Here is a 22,007-nt window from a genome sequence, read left to right on the forward strand (position 1 = left end):
AACGTCACCTTCTGTACTCAGCAGCTTATGGAAAGGAATGCACTTGTCAATTATACCTATGTACTGGTTAGTCCACAGTGCAAAACACTGGTTTCATTGTTCTGGGTGAGGCTGATGTATTCTTCTTTGGCGATTTGCTATTGAGTATGATTGTCCACCTAAGGAACTCCGTGTTACTGGTCATGGGTTCTGTGGGTCCTTGCATGGCTGATGATCCTTGCATGATTGATCCTAGAGCTACATCTCTGACCATACACTTGGCAGGTGTTTCAGGGAGGTAGAATTGGTCCTCGGGATCAAGATAGCTGGCATTCCTTTCTCAGGCCTCCTCTTGTTGTCGCGTGTTCTCAAAGAATTGTGTCCCTTCAACAGGAGGTTCCTCCAAATAGATCTGTTCTGAGCAAGAGTCTCCCAGGCACTGATGTCTATGTTGCATTTCTTGAGGCGATAGTCATTAAGGCACGCTGCCTGGCTTTTCTTTGGTACCGGGATGATGGTCATCCGATGTAACGTGTGACCTAATGGGTTTTGTGGCTCTCTCATAGGTGGAATAAATCTGGAGTTTTGTTTCTGTGGTGGATTCTCTGGAGTTCGGTTGTTTTTCCACTGCTCATGCAGTTGGCCGACACTTCATCTTTAAATGGCCAATGAATAAACAGCACTGCATTCACTTATTTTACCAGTGTTTATGGCTGGTGAGGTTATCCCAGGGAAACACTGAAGTGACAGCCTTTAAAATGTCAAAACCTACTAAGAAAACTAGGTTGTGCCAGACTGATGACTCAATGTTTTTTTTTGTTCACCTCCAGAAAGAAATAGCCACAATATCAAAAAGGGAAGACTTCCTTGAGCCGATGAATCATTCTCCTATGATACATATATTGTTACTCAATCATTTAAACAGAGAGACAAGGTTCATTAGTCATTCTAAATGAATTCTTGAAGGAAGGATTCTCCCTTATAAATAATAATGAGTTGAGTGACTCACCGCTTCACCATAGCAGGCAATACCATCCTAGTCATCTGTAGGAGAAAAATAAGTGAAACATCAGAAAAAAGAATTCTGCGAACCTCATCTGAGAATTGTGTTCTGCATGAAAATGTTGATGTTGTTATTCACAACTTATCAAAAGAAATAAAATCAAAATATGACTGGTCTTCACATGAGCCTGCAGCTGAAATAAAATATTTTCCTTTAGGATAGTCGTTACAATCCTATTTAAAATATTCATTGGGTATACAAGCTTAAAATGAATCTTGTATTAATATCACAAACAACACTCCACTACTATTTAAGAGTCACAAGCAGACTGGTACAGTTGCTTCACAGCAAGTGAATATATAAATGCAAACACAATCCACTGGTAGCAGATGGAGTAACTATAGACTCAGATTCAGGACATCCACTGGGGACTCGGTACAAATCCCTTGGGGTGAGACCCAAACAATCCTGCACATTACTGTGGAGTGTCCCCTCTTCAGAATAAGTGATGGTCTAATCACCTTAAATTCAGCAAATGAGGATATTGCTTGGCTTCGGGGATTTACAATTTGATAAATAAGCAAGTTGCAGGGGGTGATGAAAAGGCTACCCAAATATGCACAAGGACATGCCACAATTTAGATGATCAGAAATGCACTGATATTCCAGAACTATCCTTACCACCCATCTTTCCAAATGACTGATGCCCCAGATGGTCTAGTTTACTGTCCACTTCCCCTGCCAACAGGCAATCAATGCATCTTGTCAGAACAGCATTTGTTACAACTGTCAACTGTGAATGTTGTAAGGATTCCCCTTTTATATTGTATGCTCCTCTTGCTACGAAGAGGTCCAGAGTCGAGGCTCAGTCGACAGATTGGGAAAGGAAGGTTCTGCCGGGAGAGCGGTGGCACAGAGAGCTGAAATAGTGGCATTCCCAGGAATCAAAGACAACTTATGCCATCAGACCCAAAATCCCTAAATAGTCAATAGGTAGGAATGATAACCTTTCCTATAAAGAGCATGTCAGATCCCCAGTTGACTACAAGTTAGTCCAAGGAAGAACACATTCTGCTGGGCTGTTTGAAATGATATGCCTAAGAACATTAGCTTCTACTTGTTTTGCATTTGACTGAATCACAGCGGGACAGTGTATCTGCCACACAGCCGTGCTTCAGGATGAAGCGGAGGTGGCCGATAGTCCATGTAAATATAAAGATGTAAAGATGCTGCATGTGATCCATTTGACCATTTTGGGTATACACTTTGAAACAGAGGGGTGAGGAAAGGTCACAGAACACCTCCAAGTGAAAACAAGTGACAGTGAACCTGAGAAACTTCTAGGTACAACATGGACGCATGATTTTTTAGGTCCATCACAGCTAAGCAGATCCATGGGCACACTTATCATATTATTGATCATTTGTTGTAGCATGTCTACCTCGGATGTGTCCTGTTTTAATCAATCTGGTTCAGGCACTAAAGTCGGGTATATTTCTAATCACCACAGACTACAAAATAACCAGAGTGGAAACCAGCTTCCTCAATCAGAGTGAATTCTATACCCTTGGTGCCAATAGTTTTTCTATTCACGTCCTAATATATCATGAACTTTCAATCAATACTTTTAAAACTAGACACAGACTATTAAAATAGATTAAAATTGTGAGACCATTGGCATTTTGAGCTACATACATTCCTATTGCCTCAAGCGAATACCTAATTAAATATGGACATTCGCGGCCATCCGGGGAATTCACACATCTTTTTTTAAAGGATGGATCAACACAGAGACCAGAGAATTCCAGATGATTTGTTCACCCCAGACAAAAGGAACGTATTGAAACTCACTATATATAAGATGGATGTGAATGGATCTTGTCAAATCTTTCATTGTAATATGATGGCTTCTTTCACCCAAAGTTAATGGATTAACTTGAAGATGTCAACCAACAACACAGGATGATTGGAATCAACATATACAGCACCCCATTTGGAAAAAGGACTTTGAACTTGTGGAATCCACATGAGGGGGGAACCATTTTTCAGTCTGCCTTTAAACCAAGAAGCTTTCCATTAGAGAATTCCAACAGGAAATCTCAAACTAACTGCAAGACATTCAAGAAGAGAGAGTCTAAGACTAATATTTTAAACCTAAACAAGGGCATCGATATGGGCAAGCAGTTGAGCGAGCTGAAGTGGACTATGATATGAGGCAACCCAGATAGATCAATAGAGACGCAGTGGCAGATTTTTTAAGGGGATATTTCCGAATACATAGGATTCTAACTATAGAGATAGATAGGATCTTGATTAATAAAGGGGATCAGGGGTTATGGGGAAAAGGCAGGAGAATGGGGGTGAGAAAAGTATCAGCCATGATTGAATGGCAGAGCAGACTCGATGGGCCGAGTGGCCTAATTCTGCTCCTATGTCTTGTGGTCTTCATACTGAGCATAAGTACATTCCAATGATAAAGAAAAATTCTAAGAGGCAGATTCAGCTTAAATGTTAAGGAAAGTCTCAAACTTAAGGAAAAAGCACACAACTGTGCAAAGATGAATGGCACATTTGATGATTAGTCAGATTATAAAGTTTGGCAATGACTAAAAATTTAATCAGGAGAAATAAATTAGAGTATGAGAGGATGCTAGCTAGAAATGTACAAACGGATAGCAAGAATTTCTACAGATATTTAAAAAGGAAGAGACAGAGGGCGGGATTTTCCACGCAATCTTTTGTGCTGGCAGAGGTGGCCCAATGTGTGCTGGTGGCAGGATCTTCTGGTCCTGTCCTGTTGAACGCACCCCTCACTGTCGTGAAACCCGCAGCAGAGGCGCACCGTCGCTGGAAGCAGAAGATCCCGCCGATGTGAACAGCTTAAGTCAGCGTTGGTTCCCCAGAGTGTGACAATGGGAACTAATAGTAGAAAATATAAGAAAATGACAGATGAAATGGCAAGGACTCTGCTTCTGTCTTCAGTATAGAAGATACAAAAAATATTCTAGCAATAGTAATCAAGAACCGAAAGGGAGAGGGGAGTTTCAATCATTAGGCAAAGCTATTGAGCAAACTGATGGAGCTGGAGGCTAACAGGTCTCTGGGTCCTGATGGACTTCATCCAAGAGTCTTAAAAGAGATGGCTTAAAAGAGTCTTAAAAGAGATGGTAAGTGCGTTGGAGTTAATTTTCCAAAATCCACAAGATTGTGGAAAGGTTCCATCAGATAGGAAAGTAACAAATATCACCCTTCTATTCAAGAAGGGAAGAAGGTAGAAAAGAGGAAACTATAGACCAGTCAGCTTGATGACTGTTGTGGGGAAGGTTCTAGAATCAATCAGTAAGGAGGTTATAGCTAGGCACTTCTGTTATGCAAGGCATTGAGAAGATCATATCTCAAATCCTGTAGTTCTGGTTTCCCAATTTAAGGAAGGATCTAAATGCACTAGTGCACTGGGAGGTCGTTCAGAGAAGGTTTATTAGATTCATAGCTGGAATAAGCAGGCTGTCGTATAAGGAAAGATTGAACAGACTGGGCTTGTTTCCACTGGAGTTTAGAAGACCATAAGACATAGGTGCAGAATTAGGCCACTTGGCCCATCGAGTCTGCTCCGCCATTCAATCATGGCTGATATTTTTCTCATCCCCATTTTCCTGCCCTTTTCCCCCATAACCCCTGATCCCCTTATCAATCAAGAACCTATCTATCTCTGTCTTAAAGACACTCAATGACCTGGCCTCCACAGCCTTCTGCGGCAAAGAGTTCCACAGATTCACCACTCTCTGACTGAAGAAATTCCTCCTCATCTCTGTTTTAAAGGACTGTCCCTTTCGCCCTCTGGTTCAAGTCTTTCCTACTCGTGGAAACATTTTCTCCACGTCCACTCTATCCAGGCCTCGCAGTATCCTGTAAGTTTCAATAAGATTCCCCCTCATCCTTCTAAACTCCAACGAGTACAGACCCAGAGTCCTCAACCGTTCTTCACCGAGTGCTGACTTAACTGAAGTATACAAGATCCTGAATGGTCTTGACAAAGTGGATGTGGAAAGCATGTTTCCTCTTGCAGGTGAGTCCAAACTAGGGGGCCACTGTTTTAAAATTAGGAGTTGCCCTCTTAGGACAGAGACGAAGAGAATTCTTTTCTCTCAGAGGGTTGGGCAACTCTTGAACTCTCTGCTTCAGAAGGCAATGGTCATTGAATATTTTTAAGGCGGAGGTAGATTCTTGTTGGGCAAGGGATGGTGGATGAGAATGTAGAATTTGAAACATAATTTACTAAATTATTCTTATTGAATGGCAGAGCAGGCTTGAGGGGTCGAATGCCCAATGCATGTTCCTATTTTACATGTGAGAGAAATATAAAATATCAAAGATTTCTAAGTGAATGAACTACTTTAGGGTAATAAATGCAAAATATTGCGGACACTGGAAATCTGAAACAAAAACAAAGTGCTGGAGAAACTCAGCAGGTTTGGCAGCATCTGTGGAGAGAGAAACAGAGATAACATTTCGGTCAAATATAACTTCTCTAGAACTGAAGGAAGGTAGAGGTTTGATGGGATTTATGCCATTGAAAAGCCAGTGGGGCTGTTTGGGGGGGGGGGAGCGGTAGTGGGTTGAAGAATGAAAGGAAATGTCAGGGATATGGAGGGGACAGGCCAAATGGTGCCAGAACTGCTTTAGGTGTTCAGTGACTACTGCTATGTCAGCTAAACAACTACTGTACCTCCTGTGGGAATAATTTTAAATGCAGAGATACTGTGAAACAACGGACTTAAAAACTACGCATCTCTCTGCAGCAACCAGGGGCTGTAACACTACTTCCCGCTGCAGAATAGAAGCCTGCAGTTATGCCCTGCTCAAAATCGCAATTGACTTTGGAAATTTCCTGAACTTTAAATTTATTGGTCGCGTATAGATCCTTGTTTGGACTCTAAAGGGAAATCAACTTGTATGGTACATTTTCCGGCCAAGAGGGGACATGTGGTAGCACGTGGTAAAGCATGATATTTTCATGCGCATGCTGACATGAGGTTCCCCAACAACAAGACAGATTATACACCAGTGTGTGGATGATGCAGAATTAAGATGTTAACGAAGCAGTCCCTTTTTCAAATATCTAACATGCATAGAATTACAAATATCGCCACAGAACATTAAATATGAAATGCAAATCTAATATTAATTCCTAGCTTCGGGTGTGATAATTTAACTTGTGACTAATATAAATTTTAAGATTCTAAATTTTAAGACTGCACTCCAACAATGTGACCCATCGGTGGGTGTATGAAAAACTTGCCATAAAATAGAAACCTCCAATTTAAATAAATCTTTAAGACAAATAATCTGAAGTGGTCTAATTAAATATTTTTAATCACAGACTGTTAAGTTACATTACTGTATTTGCAGTTAATTCTATTAAGCATTGTAATGCACATAATCTTAACAAAGCCATTAAAGATTTTTAGGCTAAACAATACAGAAATGCTTAAATATTTGTGGATAGTCTGTAATATTACTCATGACAAGTCAGATGATGCACTATTTTAGGAGGTGTGTGTTACACCATGTATTTTGCAATGCTTTATTCTACTGCAAATGCTCAAGTCATGGACCAAAAATAAAATTGTGAAGTCTTCACTTTGATTTTTTAAAATAGATAATAAATTACACTTGTGGGCAGCACAGTTAACACAGTGGTTAGCACTGCTGCCTCACAGCGCCAGGAACCTGGGTTCAATTCCTGGCTGGGGTCACTGTCCATGCGGAGTCTGCACGTTCTCCCCTCATCTGCATGGGTTTCCTCCGGGTGTTCTGGTTCCCTCCCACAGTCCAAAAGATGTGCTGGTTAGGTGCATTGGCTATGCTAAATTTTCCCTCGGTGTACCCGAACAAGTGTGGCAACTAGGGGATTTTCATAGTAACTTCATTGCAGTGTTAATGTAAGCCTACTTGTGAGACTATTAAAGAAACTTAAAAAGTGTGGAGTTTGCACGTTCATCCAGTGTCTGTGTGGGTTTCCTCCGAGTGCTCCAATTTCCTCCCACAGTCCAAAGATGTGCAGGTTAGGTTGGTGGACCATGGTAAATTGCCCCATAGTGTTAGGGGGACTAGCAGGGTAAATGTGTTGGGTTACAGGGATAGGGCTTGGGTAGGATTGTTGTCGGTACAGGCTCGATGGGCCGAATGGCACTGTAAGAACTCTATGATTTCATGGTCTCAGGACCTTGGCATTGGAGGCATTCCAGAGAAGGGTCACTAGGTTGATCCCAGGAATGGAAGGATTTTCTTATGAGGGGAGGTCAAGTTGGTTGGGCCTGTACTCATTGGAGTTTAGAAGAATGAGAAGCAAATTTATTGAAATGTATTGAATTCTCAGGGGTTTGACAGGGGATGTTGAGAGGTTGCTTCTCCTTGTGGGAGTGTCTCGGACTGAAGGGCATGATCTCGGAGTAAGGGGTTGCCCATTTAGGAACATAAGAAAAAACATAACTAGGAACAGGAGTGGGCAATTCAGCCCCTGGAACCTGCTCTGCCATTCAATACAATCATGCCTGATCTCACCTTCGCCCCAACTCCACTTTCATGCTCATTCTCCATAATTCTTCAACCCATTACTGATTAAAAATCTGTCTATCTCCTCAATATTCCAGCATCCACTATACTCCAGGGGAGTGAATTCCACAGATTCATGACTTTTGAGAGTAGTCGTTTCTCCTCATCTCTAAACAATGACTCTTGTTGTAGATTGCCCCATAAGACAGCGATTAGGAGAAATTTCATCACTCAGAGGGTAGTGAATCTGTGGAATTCTTTACTGCAGAGGCTGGGTCATTAAGTATGTCCGAGGCGGAGTTAGACAGATTTTTAATCAGTAAAGGAGGGTAATAGGAATAAGACGGGAGAGTGGAGTTGAAGATTATCGTCTCAGATCAGTCATTATCTCATTGAATGGCGAGTAGACGCGATGGGCTGTATGATCAACTTCTGCTCCTACATCATATGGGTCTTTGAGGTTTTTTTTAGACCCCCAGCAGTTTTGTCAATCATTCATTTATCCTATTGGAAGCATAACCACAACACCTAAAATTAGCTATGTATATTATGAAGCAATGATAATTGGTGCGTTACCTTAATCAATAGGTAGTGTAGCAGGAAAAAGATAGTTGAGTGTGCAGGCAAGAATTACCCTTCCTGTTCAACATGTTGGGAGGTAATGGATTTAATCAGTAGCAGTACTCGGAGATGATATCCGATTTCCATCTGGATTTCACAGCACAATTGGGAGCTATTTGAACCATCATTGTCACTGCACAACTCTCAAAGAACTATTCATGTCATCCTATTTCCCATACTTTTTTTAACTTCAGATATGAAACGTGAGATGCAGTCTGTTCCTACCTTTGTTTCTGGTGGAAACATTCCATGCTCTAACAACCCCTCAATTCATATCAACAGTTAATGGATCATATTTCATTTGGTTGAGAAAATTATTGCTGCAGCCAACCTGGTACCTGCTGTAAGCATGGGTTCAGTTTTCAGGCATAAAGAAGCCATCGAGTTGGGATGTGCTACTTGATGGAAATCATAGAATCTACAGTGCAGAAGGAGGCCATTTGGCCCATCGAGTCTGCACTGACCACAGTCCCACCCAGGCCCTAACCCCATGCATTTACCCTAGCTAATCCCCCTGGCATCAAGGGGCAATTTAGCATGGCTAATTCACTTAACCCGCACATCTTTGGACAGTGGGAGGAAACCGGAGCACCCGGAGGAAACTCACGCAGACATGGGGAGAACATGCAAATTCCACACAGAGCGTGACCCAAGCTGGGAATCGAGCCCGGGACCCTGGCGCTGTGATGCAGCAGTGCTAACCACCGTGCCATCCCATAAGTTAGAGAAGAAAAATAAAGAGATTTACATAAATAGTCAAAAAGTAGCCTCAAAAATAAACATTCCACAAAATATAAAACATTGGCAAGATTGCATGAATAGGTATCAGAAACAGCTGAAAGTAACTAAAGCCACAACTGAATGCCAGAAATGCATTGGAAAGAAACAATGGTAAAGCTTTAAAAGTTCTGTTAGTGGCCAGAATATCCACAAAGGTCCTTTAAAAGATTCAGCATGGTGGTTAGAATTGAGTAGGATTGAATGTAAATAGATATGTTTTGTACTCATTTTCTCAATTGAAGATGATAGAGGTAGACATAAATGTTTTTGGTATTGGCTCCTTGAATTTTTTTAAAATTCATTCTTGGGACATGGGTGTCACTGGCTGGCCAGCATTTATTGCCCATCCCTAGTTGCCCTTGAGAAGATGGTGGTGAGCTGCCTTCTTGAATCGCTGCAGTCCATGTTCTGTGGGTTGACCCACAATGCCGTTAGGGTGGGAATCCGAGGATTTTGACCCAGCAACTGCGAAGGAACTACAATATATTTCCAAGTCAGGATGGTGAGTGGCTTGGAGGGGAACTTGCAGGTGGTGGTGTTCCCATTTATCTGCTGCCCTTGTCCTTCTAGATGGAAGTGGTTATGGGTTTGGAAGGTGCTGTCTAAGGATCTTTGGTGAATTGCTGCAGTGCATCTTGTAGATAGTACACACTGCTGCTACTGAGCGTCGGTGGTGGAGGGATTGAATGCTTGTAGATGTGGTGCCAATCAAGCGAGCTGCTTTGTCCTGGATGGTGTCAAACTTCGTGAGTGTTGTTGGAGGTGCACCCATTCAGGCAAGTGGGGAGTATTCCATCACACTCTTGGCTTGTGGCTTGTAAATGGTGGATAGGCTTTGGGGGGTCAGGAGGTGAGTTACTCGCCACAGTATTCCTAGCTTCTGACCTGCTCTTTTAGCCACTGTGTTTATGTGGTGAGTCCAGTTGAGTTTCTGGTCAATGGTAACCCCAAGGATGTTGACGGTGGGGGAATTCAGTGACGGTTACACCATTGAATGTTAAGGGGCGGTGGTTGATGTAAATGTATAAATGGCCTTAGCTTTGTTTGAGAGACTGATGTTGGATCAGATTGCTGGACTTGATGACCTTTAACCTCAAATGCTGTAGAAAGTCGCAGAGTTACTATGCAAGATATTACTTGGGCTGATGAATAGCTCCGAGGTCTGGACTACTTTGATTTGACTGAAGAAAGTGCTTGATGCATGAACGCTTGCACACATGTGCCAAGCCTCATTCATTAATGTCTAGATGGGAATAGAGGAAGAGTAGGCCATTCAGCCCCTTGAGCTTGTTCAGCCATCAGTTTTGTTCCATATCTTGTTGATAAAGTTCTATAATTCATGTTTTCAATAGGCTTGAATTACATAATTAAACTGTTGTATAATGATTCAATGATTCATGGTTTCAAATAAAATGCCAACCGGCACTAATATTTTTCACTTAAAAACATAGTTTTACTGATATCTGGGGACTCAAATGCTTTAATACATAGGAAAACAATAATAAAATAGAGAAATTAAGTACAACTAGTGAATCCCTACAGTGCTGACGGAGGCCATTCGGTCCATTGAGCCTGCACCACCACCAATCCCAGGTATTTAGCCCACTAGTCCCCCCGACACTAAGGGGCAATTTAGCATGGCCAATCAACCTAACCAAACATCTTTGGACTGGGGGAGGAAGCCGGAGCTCCCGGAGGAAACCCACGCAGTCACAGGGAGAATGTGCAAACTCCGCACCCAAAGCTGGAATTGAATCTGGTTCCCTGCCACTGTGAGGCAGCATTGCTAACCACTGCACCACAGTGCCATCCACACATAGGACCAACATATTTTCTCAGAGCTCCTGCAGCTCAAAATCTTTTGGTGGTGGTGAGTGTTGGGGTAGGGTAGAATGAGTGCGAAAGATGTGGGGGAAGAGCAAATGTGAGGGGGTTAGGGGAAGAAAGTGTGCATGAGGGGTGGAGTGAAACGTGAGGCTGGTGAGAGAAGGGGAGGAGGAGGAGAGTGCGCGCAGGGGGTGGGAAAGAAGCAGAGTGTGTGCACGAGGGGTGGGGAAGAAACAATAATGTGCGTATGGACGAGGCTTCATCCTTCTGATCCCAGGGTAGGGGGGCCCTGGAAACGAGGTCAAGATCAGGGCCTCAGGAACTATAAACCCGCCTCTGATGGGACTGCATTTTGTTAACCAGGGTTCCAAATTGAATGCATCAGGACTGTCAAGTTTTCTTTAAAATTCCGGCTGCTGTAATTAAGTTTTGCTTAGTTTCCATAAACATGCAAATTGTTACATAAATAAACCGACACCTGCAGAAAACTTCACTGCAATGAACCTCTGAAAACAGTCACCATCATAGATTTTTTTTTCATACACAGCTGCAACGTGTAAACACAGTTGAATTAAATGGAGATTAAAATTAAAATTGGCAAGTTGATAATTGTCAATTTGCATTAAAGCCATGCAGTGTTTTTTGGTACTAAAATTTAAATAGTTTATTTTTATTTATTAGTGTCATAAGTCAGCATACATTAACACTGCAATGAAGTTACTGTGAAAATCCCCTTGTTGCCACATTCTGGTGCCTGTTTGGGTACACTGCGGGAGAATTTAGCATGGCCAATATACCTAACCAGCACATCTTGCAGACTTTGGGAGGAAACTGGAGCACCCGGGGGAAACCCATGCAGACATGGCGAGAACGTGTAGACTCCACACAGTGACCCAAGCCAGGAATCGAACTCGGGTCCCTGGAGCCGTGAGGCAACAGTGCTAACCACTGTGCCACCGTGCCACCCCTACAGGACGTAGTCTCAGTGACTTCTATCAATTGCTTGCGATGACACGTGTCCTGGTGTTAGAAACTGAACATTCTTAGTGGTAATGACAATTTCGTTTTAACTAATTTCTGTTTGGTAACATCATGATTTTCAAACACTCTTCGCTCTAAATGTATAAAATTGGCATTTTTTAGTAAATCTGTTAACAGTCCGTTTTCAGATCATGTGATCAATTGCAGAAATTTAGTTTCCTTGATTAATTTCTGAAAATTTAGATTCGAAAAGGTAATTCAGGGGCTGGCAAAGAATGGGGAGCCTCATTATGCTTGCACACAGAGTAATATAGCTTCATGTTTGCCAAGGTCTGCAGCATTTTCATTAGTCGAGTGATTTTTATGAGTGAACTACCAGTTCCATTGGGAAACAAGCAGCAACTGAAGTACAATCATTTTATCGTATTCCTGGAACTCCCCTTACTGGCTACAAACTGACTGCAGAGTTTTGCCAATCTCACTCTATTTTATTTTTTGACATGCTAAATGAAACTGCTTATTCATTCCAGACAGATGTAACAAAATATTAATGATAGTTTGGTCAAAGGAATTCCAGGAAAATGCCTGCAACAGCTACCTCTTGCATAAAATTAAAAAGGCAATGTCTTACGAATGTGCTTTATTTATTTAAGGGTCTAACAAGGATTGACTTTCGCATTACAAGTTTGCCTAATGCACGTAAAAGCATATTTCCTTCTGAAATCACGGCATTGGCCGAATTATCAATTGCTTGACTTCACTTTTTAATGTGGGAATCTCTCAGATTCAGTTTCAGACACCTGCAGTTTGCATCTGCTTTGTAAGAAAGTGAGAGATAGCCATACGCCCCCCCCCCCCCCCCCCCCGCCCGCCGCTCTACAAACACACGTACCAAAATTATTCTTGGACAACTGCAATGCTAACATTAGTCAAATTTATATTTTGCTCACTGTGTTCTGCATTGCCATCTTCCACAACTGTCCAAGCTGTACTCAGTGCTCAAAGGCCATTAAGATTTTCAAAGTTTCAGACAAGTCTTTATAACATGTAGGGTGAGTTTCTGCTTTTGACTTTTTAAACTTCATTTCTGCCCTATATACGGAGTGGTTTCAAAGGACATTGTTTAAAACAAAAATCCTCATAAGGGCAGCGAGGTAAGCGAGATGGTTCATGGGTCTAAAGCGGAGTTGTGTGCTGCACCGACCATTGTGCAATAGTGTATTCACACTCTGATTTGTTTAAAGTTTATTTATTAGTGTCACAAGTAGGCTTACATTAACACTGCAATGACGTTACTGTGAAAATCCTCTAGTCACCACACTCCGGCGCCTGTTCGGGTACACTGAGGAAGAATTTACCATGGCCAATTCACCTAACCAGCACGTCTTTTGGACTGTGGGAGGAAACCGGAGCACCCAGAGGAAATCCACGCAGACACTGGGAGAACGTGCAGACTCCGGACAAATAGTGACCCAAGCTGGGAATTGAACCTAACCACGGTGCTAACCACTGTGCCACCATGCCGCCCACACAGTTGTTGAATCAACCCCAGTATTCCAAATTAGCAAATTTACAAAGTTCAGGTGCTCACTCCTGATTAAGTGGACCAATTTCACTTATAAGTCGCCATCAACAACTTTAGGAAGACAGCAGTTGTGGTGTCAGATAGTAACAATATTTTCACCCATTGCGGAGAACCGCAATAAACCAAAATCAAACCGGTGTGTAGAGTGTGTAGATGCAAGGGCATCAAAATCAAAAACTAATTCCGTTTGACAAAGTGCCAATCAGTAAGAATTTTGGTCACTGATTTAAAGGTCATTTTGAAGCCATTTCTCTGAATGGGGCACATATAACAGCCTAACTACTGTACATGTGGGGCAAAAAATAGGAAACTATTGCAGACGTGTACACGCAACTAACAGAAGAATTAACATCGCCATTAAAAACAAATCAAATGAAATAAATACTACCAATTGTCATCAAATTCACCCAGCCAATTCTGACTGACAGGTTAACAGCTCAGGAATACAGAATGCAAGAGCATGAATGACAGGAGCTAAAACAAAATAATGAAGGGCCAACAAAAATAAGTTAACATGAAATGGTACTGTTAACCACACAGATTTCTATTCGTTCCATTTTCAGTGCAGCTGACCATTGATTTAGGTGGCTTACTGCAGTTTTAGTCGTCAGCACATTACGTGTCTGACAAGTACTGGCCCAATCAACCAAATCAGAATGAAACACAGCTTATTACTCAGGTAAGTAAGGCAGGTCCTGTAAATAAGCCAATTGTAAAAATCAGCTTGTACGTGATCTATATAAGTAAAAGAGGAAAAACACATTTGAGCTCAACGAAAACCAACATCAGGGTCGGGAATACGTAACTGTGTGCACTGACATACTTCCCCTTCCCACTTAGTTGTTCAGTAAGGTGTCAAGGAAGTCCCCAGCCGGTTGCCAAGCTATCTGCAGAATTTGCGAGTTGGGAACAGGATACGCTTCTGGATCTACTGGTATTTTTAAAGTCCTCCAAAGTAGTTTTAGACAGCTAACTAAGAGTACTTTCCCAATGTGAGACAGTTCCAGTTGTTAAGCCACGGAACAATTACAGTCAATAGAAATTTGTTTAGAGAATAAGAACACCAAGAAATATGTTCTTGGGACAATGGCAACCAAGTTTCAATCCTATTCTTAATAAATCAAAATTCTGACAAGTTGATCAAAATCAAAATTAATTAATTAGTTCAAAAGCAAGTTACTACAGCTAGAGAAAAACAGCTCTTGTGAAATTGTGATCCATTAAATGCCATGTTTTCTGTTCGGCTTTCACCAGGTATTTTTCTAGCAGGGTGCAGGGGGCAAACACTGGAAGTCAGCCCTTACAAGTAGGAATGCAACATAAAATAGCATTGTCCAGTAGTTCAATCTAAAGTTACTGAATTTAGCCCCGTGAATTGGCAAGTCCTTGAAGGTGAAAATTTGAAATGGGAATCATTGAGAGATTGGGAGTAGACAGTCCCACTTGCGCTCAGCAAGGGGATTTCCTCAAACAGTGGCTCAAAGTGAACGTCAAAAAAGGTTCTGCAACCACTCCCTTCAAAAATCAAGACAGGTCAACAATCTGCCACACAAGTTATTTTAAGGTTCTGTAATTAGAAAATGCTTCATTTTAACAATCTGGTGAATTGAGCATCATGCTAATGGAGAACTAGCTCTCCCGACTTCCTGTTGAACTTTTTCTATTATCAAAGTTAGGAAGTACTGGTTCACCCACTATCCAGAGAATTTAGATTAACATGACAGTATTTTTAACCGCAAAGTTTCAGATGCTGTGGCCAATCATCTCAATGCAATGATTTGCAGCTATGTGATCTGTGAAACATTTTCCCTACAATACCATTTCTGGCTGTGCAATATGGACTCTATCCGAGCCAAGACACTAAAGCTGCAGGAAGAAAAATTTTAAAGGGACGAGCAAAACGTCAAACAGATCCCTAAGTGCGGATATTTTTAATCACTTGAAATGCAGCAAATCATCCTGTACAGCACAGTCATTTAGTATCAAATTGAGTTTTAACATTGGATAAGCATTGCTGAGGAAGCCCAACATTTTCATTTTCTCTTGAATTAACTGAGATCTATGCATGTATTTAAGTTTGCAGGGTTCTGCTTCACGTCATCAACGTGGCCTGCAAGCAGACAGAAACAGGTTTTCTCCAGCTCCAACACCCCAGAAGTCACCCGGTGCGCTGATAAACTTGTACGGCTGCACATCTGCACTATTTTCCCAGTGGTACTGCTGCAAAATGGTTACAAAAGCGGAAAACAGAGAGCACACTCTGAACTTAAGAGGCACTGGAAGAGAGGAGATAAAGCTATGTCTAAATGTGGCTTGTGCTCTGGGGCCAGGCAATGCTTTATGTGCATACTGGGTACCAAAAGTACTAAACGTTCTAGCTCCTACGCATGGGCATGTGTCACTTTAATGGACACGAAACTCTAGCCAGAAAAAAAATTGGTAGTGCCACTTCCAAGCTATAAAAATCAAATTCAGATGGTGCAAATTCAAGAAATCATAAATGGTACAAATCACTCAATAATTTCACTGATCTAACCATATATTTTGGTACATGGTATTATTTGGAATATGTTCACAGTTAGCAGAGCTACTCCTTTATCATTTTGTAGATCTTTAATATTAATAAAAGTAGACATAGTTTACAGTGGCTGAAGTTATTAGAGACTTGAATAATTAAAACAGTTGAGAGAGTGTACCAGATGCTGGTGAAAAATAAATAAATACGTCTTCACACAATCCATTTCTCTGCACGAGCAAAAACTTTAATTTTGTATGTTACATAAAATCTTGAATTCATGGCATTTGTTCCCCGAAGCACGCTTGCCAACGCCCACAGACTCTGTTCATCCACACACACTCACACCCACACAGTCTCTCTCAGGCACACACACGCTCTTTCTCTGCAGTTTCACCCAGCACGACCTATTGAGTATATTTATCTGCAGACACGCAGTTGGGAATTATTTCCTATGCTGCTAATAACTTAAAGTCGTGAGGCAGCAACTAGCTTGGATTTCATTTTCTCAGTGCCTTAAAAAAAACCTCATAGTTCTGGAATTTTCTTTAAAGAATGCAGAATTAAATGAACGTGTTATTGGGAAAAGCCCTGTTACGCTGCATTATTAGCTTGCATAAAACTTAAATTTGACAAAATTTTCTTTTTAGAATTTCCACCCTAGATCAACAATGGAAACATTTTGTTGCAAAAATATAATTGGATGAATTTGTGCCAGAATACTTTCTAAATTTCAGGATAATGAAAATACTTCTATGAGGAAGCAAAAGGTGTTAGAAGGCAATTGGCATACATTACACAAAGTGCAATATAATGGATGACTGTTATGTTTATTTGAATTTTCTAATTTTAATTCAAGAATGCACTCTGAATAAAATCTGTCCTTAAAATTTTCTTTCACCCCAGCAGAGTAAGTGGGTTATTCTTTCTTGCTTTACCTTTTCCAAGTAGGTTTCCGTCCTGCCACAGTAATAACAGGGCCTTAATCAAAGTCACAAATTACATCCGTGACTGGTGCATTATTCCTCAATCTTTCTGCAGCCATAACGTGGAGTTGCTGACATTGGACTGGGGTGGGCACAGTAAATAGTCTCACAACATCAGGTTAAAGTCCAACAGGTTTATTTGGTAGCACGAGCTCAACAATCACCAGGCAGGAGTGTTCCCTTCCTGACGGGGAACACTTGAGCAGTCAAGGATATTCAGTCTCTGATCTTCGGGTAAGCATTCTCCAAGACGGCCTTCACGACACACGCCAACGCAGGATCGCTGAGCAGAAACTGATAGCCAAGTTCCGCACACGAAGACAGCCTCAACTGGGATCCTGGATTCATGTCACACTATCTGTAACCTCCACGACTTGCCTGGGCTTGCAAAAGCTCACTAACTGTCCTGGCTAGAGACAATTCACACCTTTTTAACCTGTGATTAACCCTCTCTCCACTCACACTGTCTGTACTTGTAAAGACTTGACTACCTGTAAAGACTCGCATTCCAACCATTATTTTGTAATTGAGTTTGTGTCTATATATGCCCTGTTTGTGAAACAAATCTTGCACTCACCTGATGAAGGAGCGGCGCTCCGAAAGCTCATGCTGCCAAATAAACCTATTGGACTTTAACCTGGTGTTGTGAGACTACTTACTGTTTCTGCAGCCGTAGGGCATCCATTTTTCACAACTACACAGCAAGATGCTGAGAACACAGGCCTTATAAACCAGTTTGATCCTGAGGATCAGCTTGATGCTATTCTACGCATGTTTCACGAGTTGGCCAAAGGTGGTAACTGTCTTTTCCTTTGCGTGCATCAAGTTCTGCATTAAGGGACAGATTGTCTTGTCACCTGTGGACCCAAAGTAGCTGAATTTGCCAGCCGCTTCCAGCAGGGTGTTATTTGCTGTGACCAGAGACGGAGATGCAACACCTTGACCCATGACCCATGGTTTGCATGACGTTCAGAGTCAGGGAGAACACCCACACCTTGATGCGCGACAATCAAGCACGAGGTACAAGGCTTCAGCAATTGAAGGCTTTTATTGACAAACAATGGAACTATCTAAACACGAGTACACCAATCCAGACTGGAGGGGTCCCGCCTGAGCAGAGGGTCTTATACCTCTCCCAGGAGGCGGGGCCCGACTGGGATGTGCCATAACAGCATCCACCACAGGTATATTAATCCCACAGTGTAAACACCCTAGCCTAACAACAACATTATAACAACCCCACAGTGTCAATACCCTAACCGAACAGCAACATTAGAATAACCCCACAGTGGTAACCAACGATGGTTCACCACATTCACCCCTCCTTTGAAAACAAAGGCCGGCGGGGTGCGAAAACAGACTACATATATACAAAGTCTACAAGTCCAGACGGTCTGGAGGACCGCACCGACGCTGTGACCTCCTCAACACCGGTTGTGACACCGGAGCAGGTGCTTGCGGTGGCGTTCTCTCCAAAACAGCGTCCAGCTGTCCCCTCGAGGACTCACGGGCCGGTTGACCCTGGTGAAGCGGTGGTGCAGGGGATCCCGGTACCGTCTGTGGTGGCGCCGATCTCAGAGTCTCAGGCAAGCTGTACATGGGAGTATAACTGTTATGCACTGGTCCCGGTGCTGACCGCGCCACGTCCGGGGAAGAAATAAGAGATAGGGGATTCGTGACAGGGGGTATGGGAGCGACAGGAGTTGCTACGTCCCCTGCGGGCGCCAGGTCTCGAATCGAGACTGTGTCCTCTCGCCCGTCAGGATATGCCACATAGGCATACTGAGGGTTGGCGTGGAGGAGTTGGACCGGTTCGACCAAGGGGTCGGACTTGCGGGCCCTTACATGTCGCCGCAGAAGGACGGGTCCTGGGTACGTCAACCAGGCTGGTAAAGATATCCCCGAGGACGACTTCCGAGGGAATGAGAACATCCTCTCGTGGGGAGTAGCATTGGTTGCCGTACACAGGAGGGAGCGAATGGAGTGGAGCGCATTTGGAAGGACCTCCTGCCAATGGGAGACTGGAAGGCCTTTGGACTTCAGCGCCAATAGGACAGCCTTCCAGACTGTAGCATTCTCTCTCTCCACCTGTCCGTTGCCCCTAGGGTTGTAACTCGTGGTTCTACTAGAGGCAATCCCGTATGAGAGCAGGAATTGCCTCAAGTCGTTACTCATGAACGACGAGCCCCTGTCGCAATGTATATAGCAGGGGTACCCAAACAGGGTAAAAAGATCACGGAATACCTTGATCACCGTGGCAGTCGACGTGTCCGCACAGGGGACAACAAACGGGAACCGGGAGTACTCATCTATGATGTTGAGAAAGTACACGTTCCGGTCCGTTGAGGGAAGGGGGCCCTTAAAATCCACACTCAGCCTCTCGAAGGGGCGAGTGGCCTTGACCAATTGTGCCCGGTCAGGTCGGTAAAAGTGCGGTTTGCATTCCGCGCAAATCCGACAGCTTCTTGTTACTGACCTGACATCCTCCACCGAGTAGGGCAGGTTGCGGGCTTTGATGAAGTGGTAGAGCCGAGTGACCCCAGGATGGCACAGGTCATTATGGAGGGCGTTCAAGCGGTCCTCCTGCATGGTAGCGCATGTTCTGCGCGAGAGGGCATCCGAGGGCTCATTGAGTTTCCCTGGATGATACATAATATCGTAATTATAGGTGGAGAGCTCAATTCTCCACTGCAAGATCTTGTCATTCTTGATCTTGCCCCTCTGCGTATTACTGAACATAAACGCCACGGATCGCTGATCCGTGATCAGGGTGAACCGCTTCCCCGCCAGGTAATGGCGCCAGTGTCTGATGGCCTCCACAATAGCCTGGGCCTCCTTCTCCACCGCTGAATGCCGAATTTCGGGACCTTGAAGGGTGCGGGAAAAAAACGCGACGGGCCTGCCTGCCTGGTTTAGTGTGGCGGCCAGGGCGAAATCCGATGCATCACTTTCCACCTGAAAAGGGATGGATTCATCCACCGCGTGCATCGTGGCTTTCGCAATGTCGCTTTTCAAAGCCTTGAAGGCCAATTGGGCCTCTGGCGTGAGCGGGAAAGTCGTGGACTTGATGAGCGGACGGGCTTTGTCCGCGTAGTTGGGGACCCACTGCGCATAATAAGAGAAGAAGTCGAGGCATCTCCTCAGTGCTTTTGCGCTAGCGGGCAAGGGAAGTTCAGTCAGGGGGCGCATACGGTCTGGATCAGGGCCAATGACCCCGTTTTCCACCACGTATCCCAGGATAGCTAACCTGCGCGTACGGAATACACACTTCTCCCTGTTGTAGGTCAGGTTCAGGCGAGACGCAGTGCGCAAAAAGTTCTGGAGGTTTGTGTCATGGTCCTGCTGGTCATGGCCGCAGATGGTGACATTATCCAGGTACGGGAAGGTAGCCCGCAGCCCATTCTGGTCCACCATTCGGTCCATAGCACGCTGGAAGACCGAGACCCCATTGGTGACACCAAATGGAACCCTAAGAAACTGATACAGACGACCATCCGCCTCAAAAGCCGTGTATTGTCGGTCCTCTGGGCGGATGGGGAGTTGGTGGTAGGCGGACTTAAGGTCTATGGTGGAGAACACCCGGTACTGCGCAATCTGATTGACCATATCAGATATGCGCGGGAGAGGATACGCATCCAGCTGCGTATAACGATTAATGGTCTGACTGTAGTCGATGACCATCCGGGGTTTGTTCCCGCTCTTAACCACCACGACCTGTGCTCTCCACGGACTAACGCTGGACTGTATGATCCCTTCTTTGAGGAGCCGCTGAACCTCAGATCTGATGAAGATCCGGTCTTCAGCGCTGTAACGCCTACTTTTAGTAGCGATGGGCTTGCAGCCTGGTACCAGATTCTTAAATAAAGAGGGTGTGGTGATCTTTAGTGTGGAAAGATTGCATGCGGGGTGCTTTGGGCGATTTGGAGGCTGCGGCTGATTCCCTACTGCCAGCGAAGGGAGTGGCCCACCGTACTGTAGGATCACACTCTTCATGTGGACCATAAAGTTTAGTCCGAGGAGAATTGGCGCGCAAAGATGCAGCAACACAAGGAGCCTGTATCGCTCGTAAATTGTGCCCTGCACCTCCAGAGTTACCACACATCGTCCTTGGATCAGTACAGACCGGGACCGTGATGCCATAGAAATTGTCTGTTTGGCAGGTAGAACCCGGAGTCCACACCTCTTTGCAGTGTCAGGGTGAATAAAACTCTCAGTGCTCCCGCTGTCAAACAGACAATACACAGTACGACCATTTACCTTAATGTTCATCATTGAACAGTCAAGCCTGTGATGCTTAGCCTGGTCCAGGGTGATCGACGCCACTGTTGGCCCTTGGACGTCACTGCAGGCTGCCGAGGTTGATACTGAGGACCCCTGCTGGTCGCTCCTGGTCGTCGTCGACCAAGATGGCCGCCCCCATGAATCGCACATGGGTGAGGGCGCCGAGCGTAGCGACTCCTGGTGGTCATCCTCCTCCTCCGCCAGCCACAATGGCGTCGTCCTGGGCTCGCACGTGGTCGGACCTCGTGGGTACTGCGACGCCGATGGAGATGATCTCCGTTCTGGAGGGTCGCAGGCTGCACTGCCGTTCTTGGGCTTCGATTTGCAGACTTTCGCGTAGTGCCCCTTTTTACCGCACTGGTTGCAGATCGCCGTTTTAGCTGGACACTGTTGCCGTGGATGCTTGGCTCCTCCGCAAAAATAGCACCGCGGGCCACCTGGAGCTGCCGCCGTCGTCGGGTCGATATGGGAGCGCGAGCCCGTGGGGCGAGGAGGGATTTGTGACTGCTCCTGCCACGTTGTCTCCACGTGGTCCTCTGGGTACAGGGCCAAGCTTTTCAACGCCGCCTCCAGCATCTCGGCCATCTCCATCGCTTGGGTCAGGTTGAGATTCCCTTTCTCCAATAGCTTGAGCCGGATGTACGAAGACCCTACCCCTGCCACAAACGCATCTCGGGCGAGGTCGTACATGTACTGCTCAGCCGACACAGCTTTGCAGTCGCAGCCCCTGGCAAGCTGCAAGAGCTCATTGGCGTAGTCCTCCATGGTTTCGCCCGACTGCCGACGTCGTGTAGCGAGGAGGTAACGAGCGTGGATCTCGTTGGGTGGTCTCGTGTATCGCTTTTTCAAGAGCTCGAGGGCCCTCGGGTAAGTGGTGGCCGCACGAATCGCGAG

General features: G+C 44.4%; 1 protein-coding gene across 1 annotated transcript in view; it reads right to left on the bottom strand.

Moving 5' to 3' along the window:
- hsd17b12a (hydroxysteroid (17-beta) dehydrogenase 12a) overlaps window positions 1-22,007 on the bottom strand; it is a 169,510-nt gene that overhangs the window by 20,681 nt on the left and 126,822 nt on the right. Inside the window, exon 7 of the mRNA XM_078221050.1 lies at window positions 989-1,023. Within this exon, the coding sequence (XP_078077176.1) occupies window positions 989-1,023 (35 nt within the window). The remainder of the gene's footprint in view (window positions 1-988; window positions 1,024-22,007) is intronic.

Source organism: Mustelus asterias, chromosome 9 (assembly GCF_964213995.1).
Source record: "Mustelus asterias chromosome 9, sMusAst1.hap1.1, whole genome shotgun sequence".
Classification (NCBI taxonomy): Eukaryota; Metazoa; Chordata; class Chondrichthyes; order Carcharhiniformes; family Triakidae; genus Mustelus; species Mustelus asterias.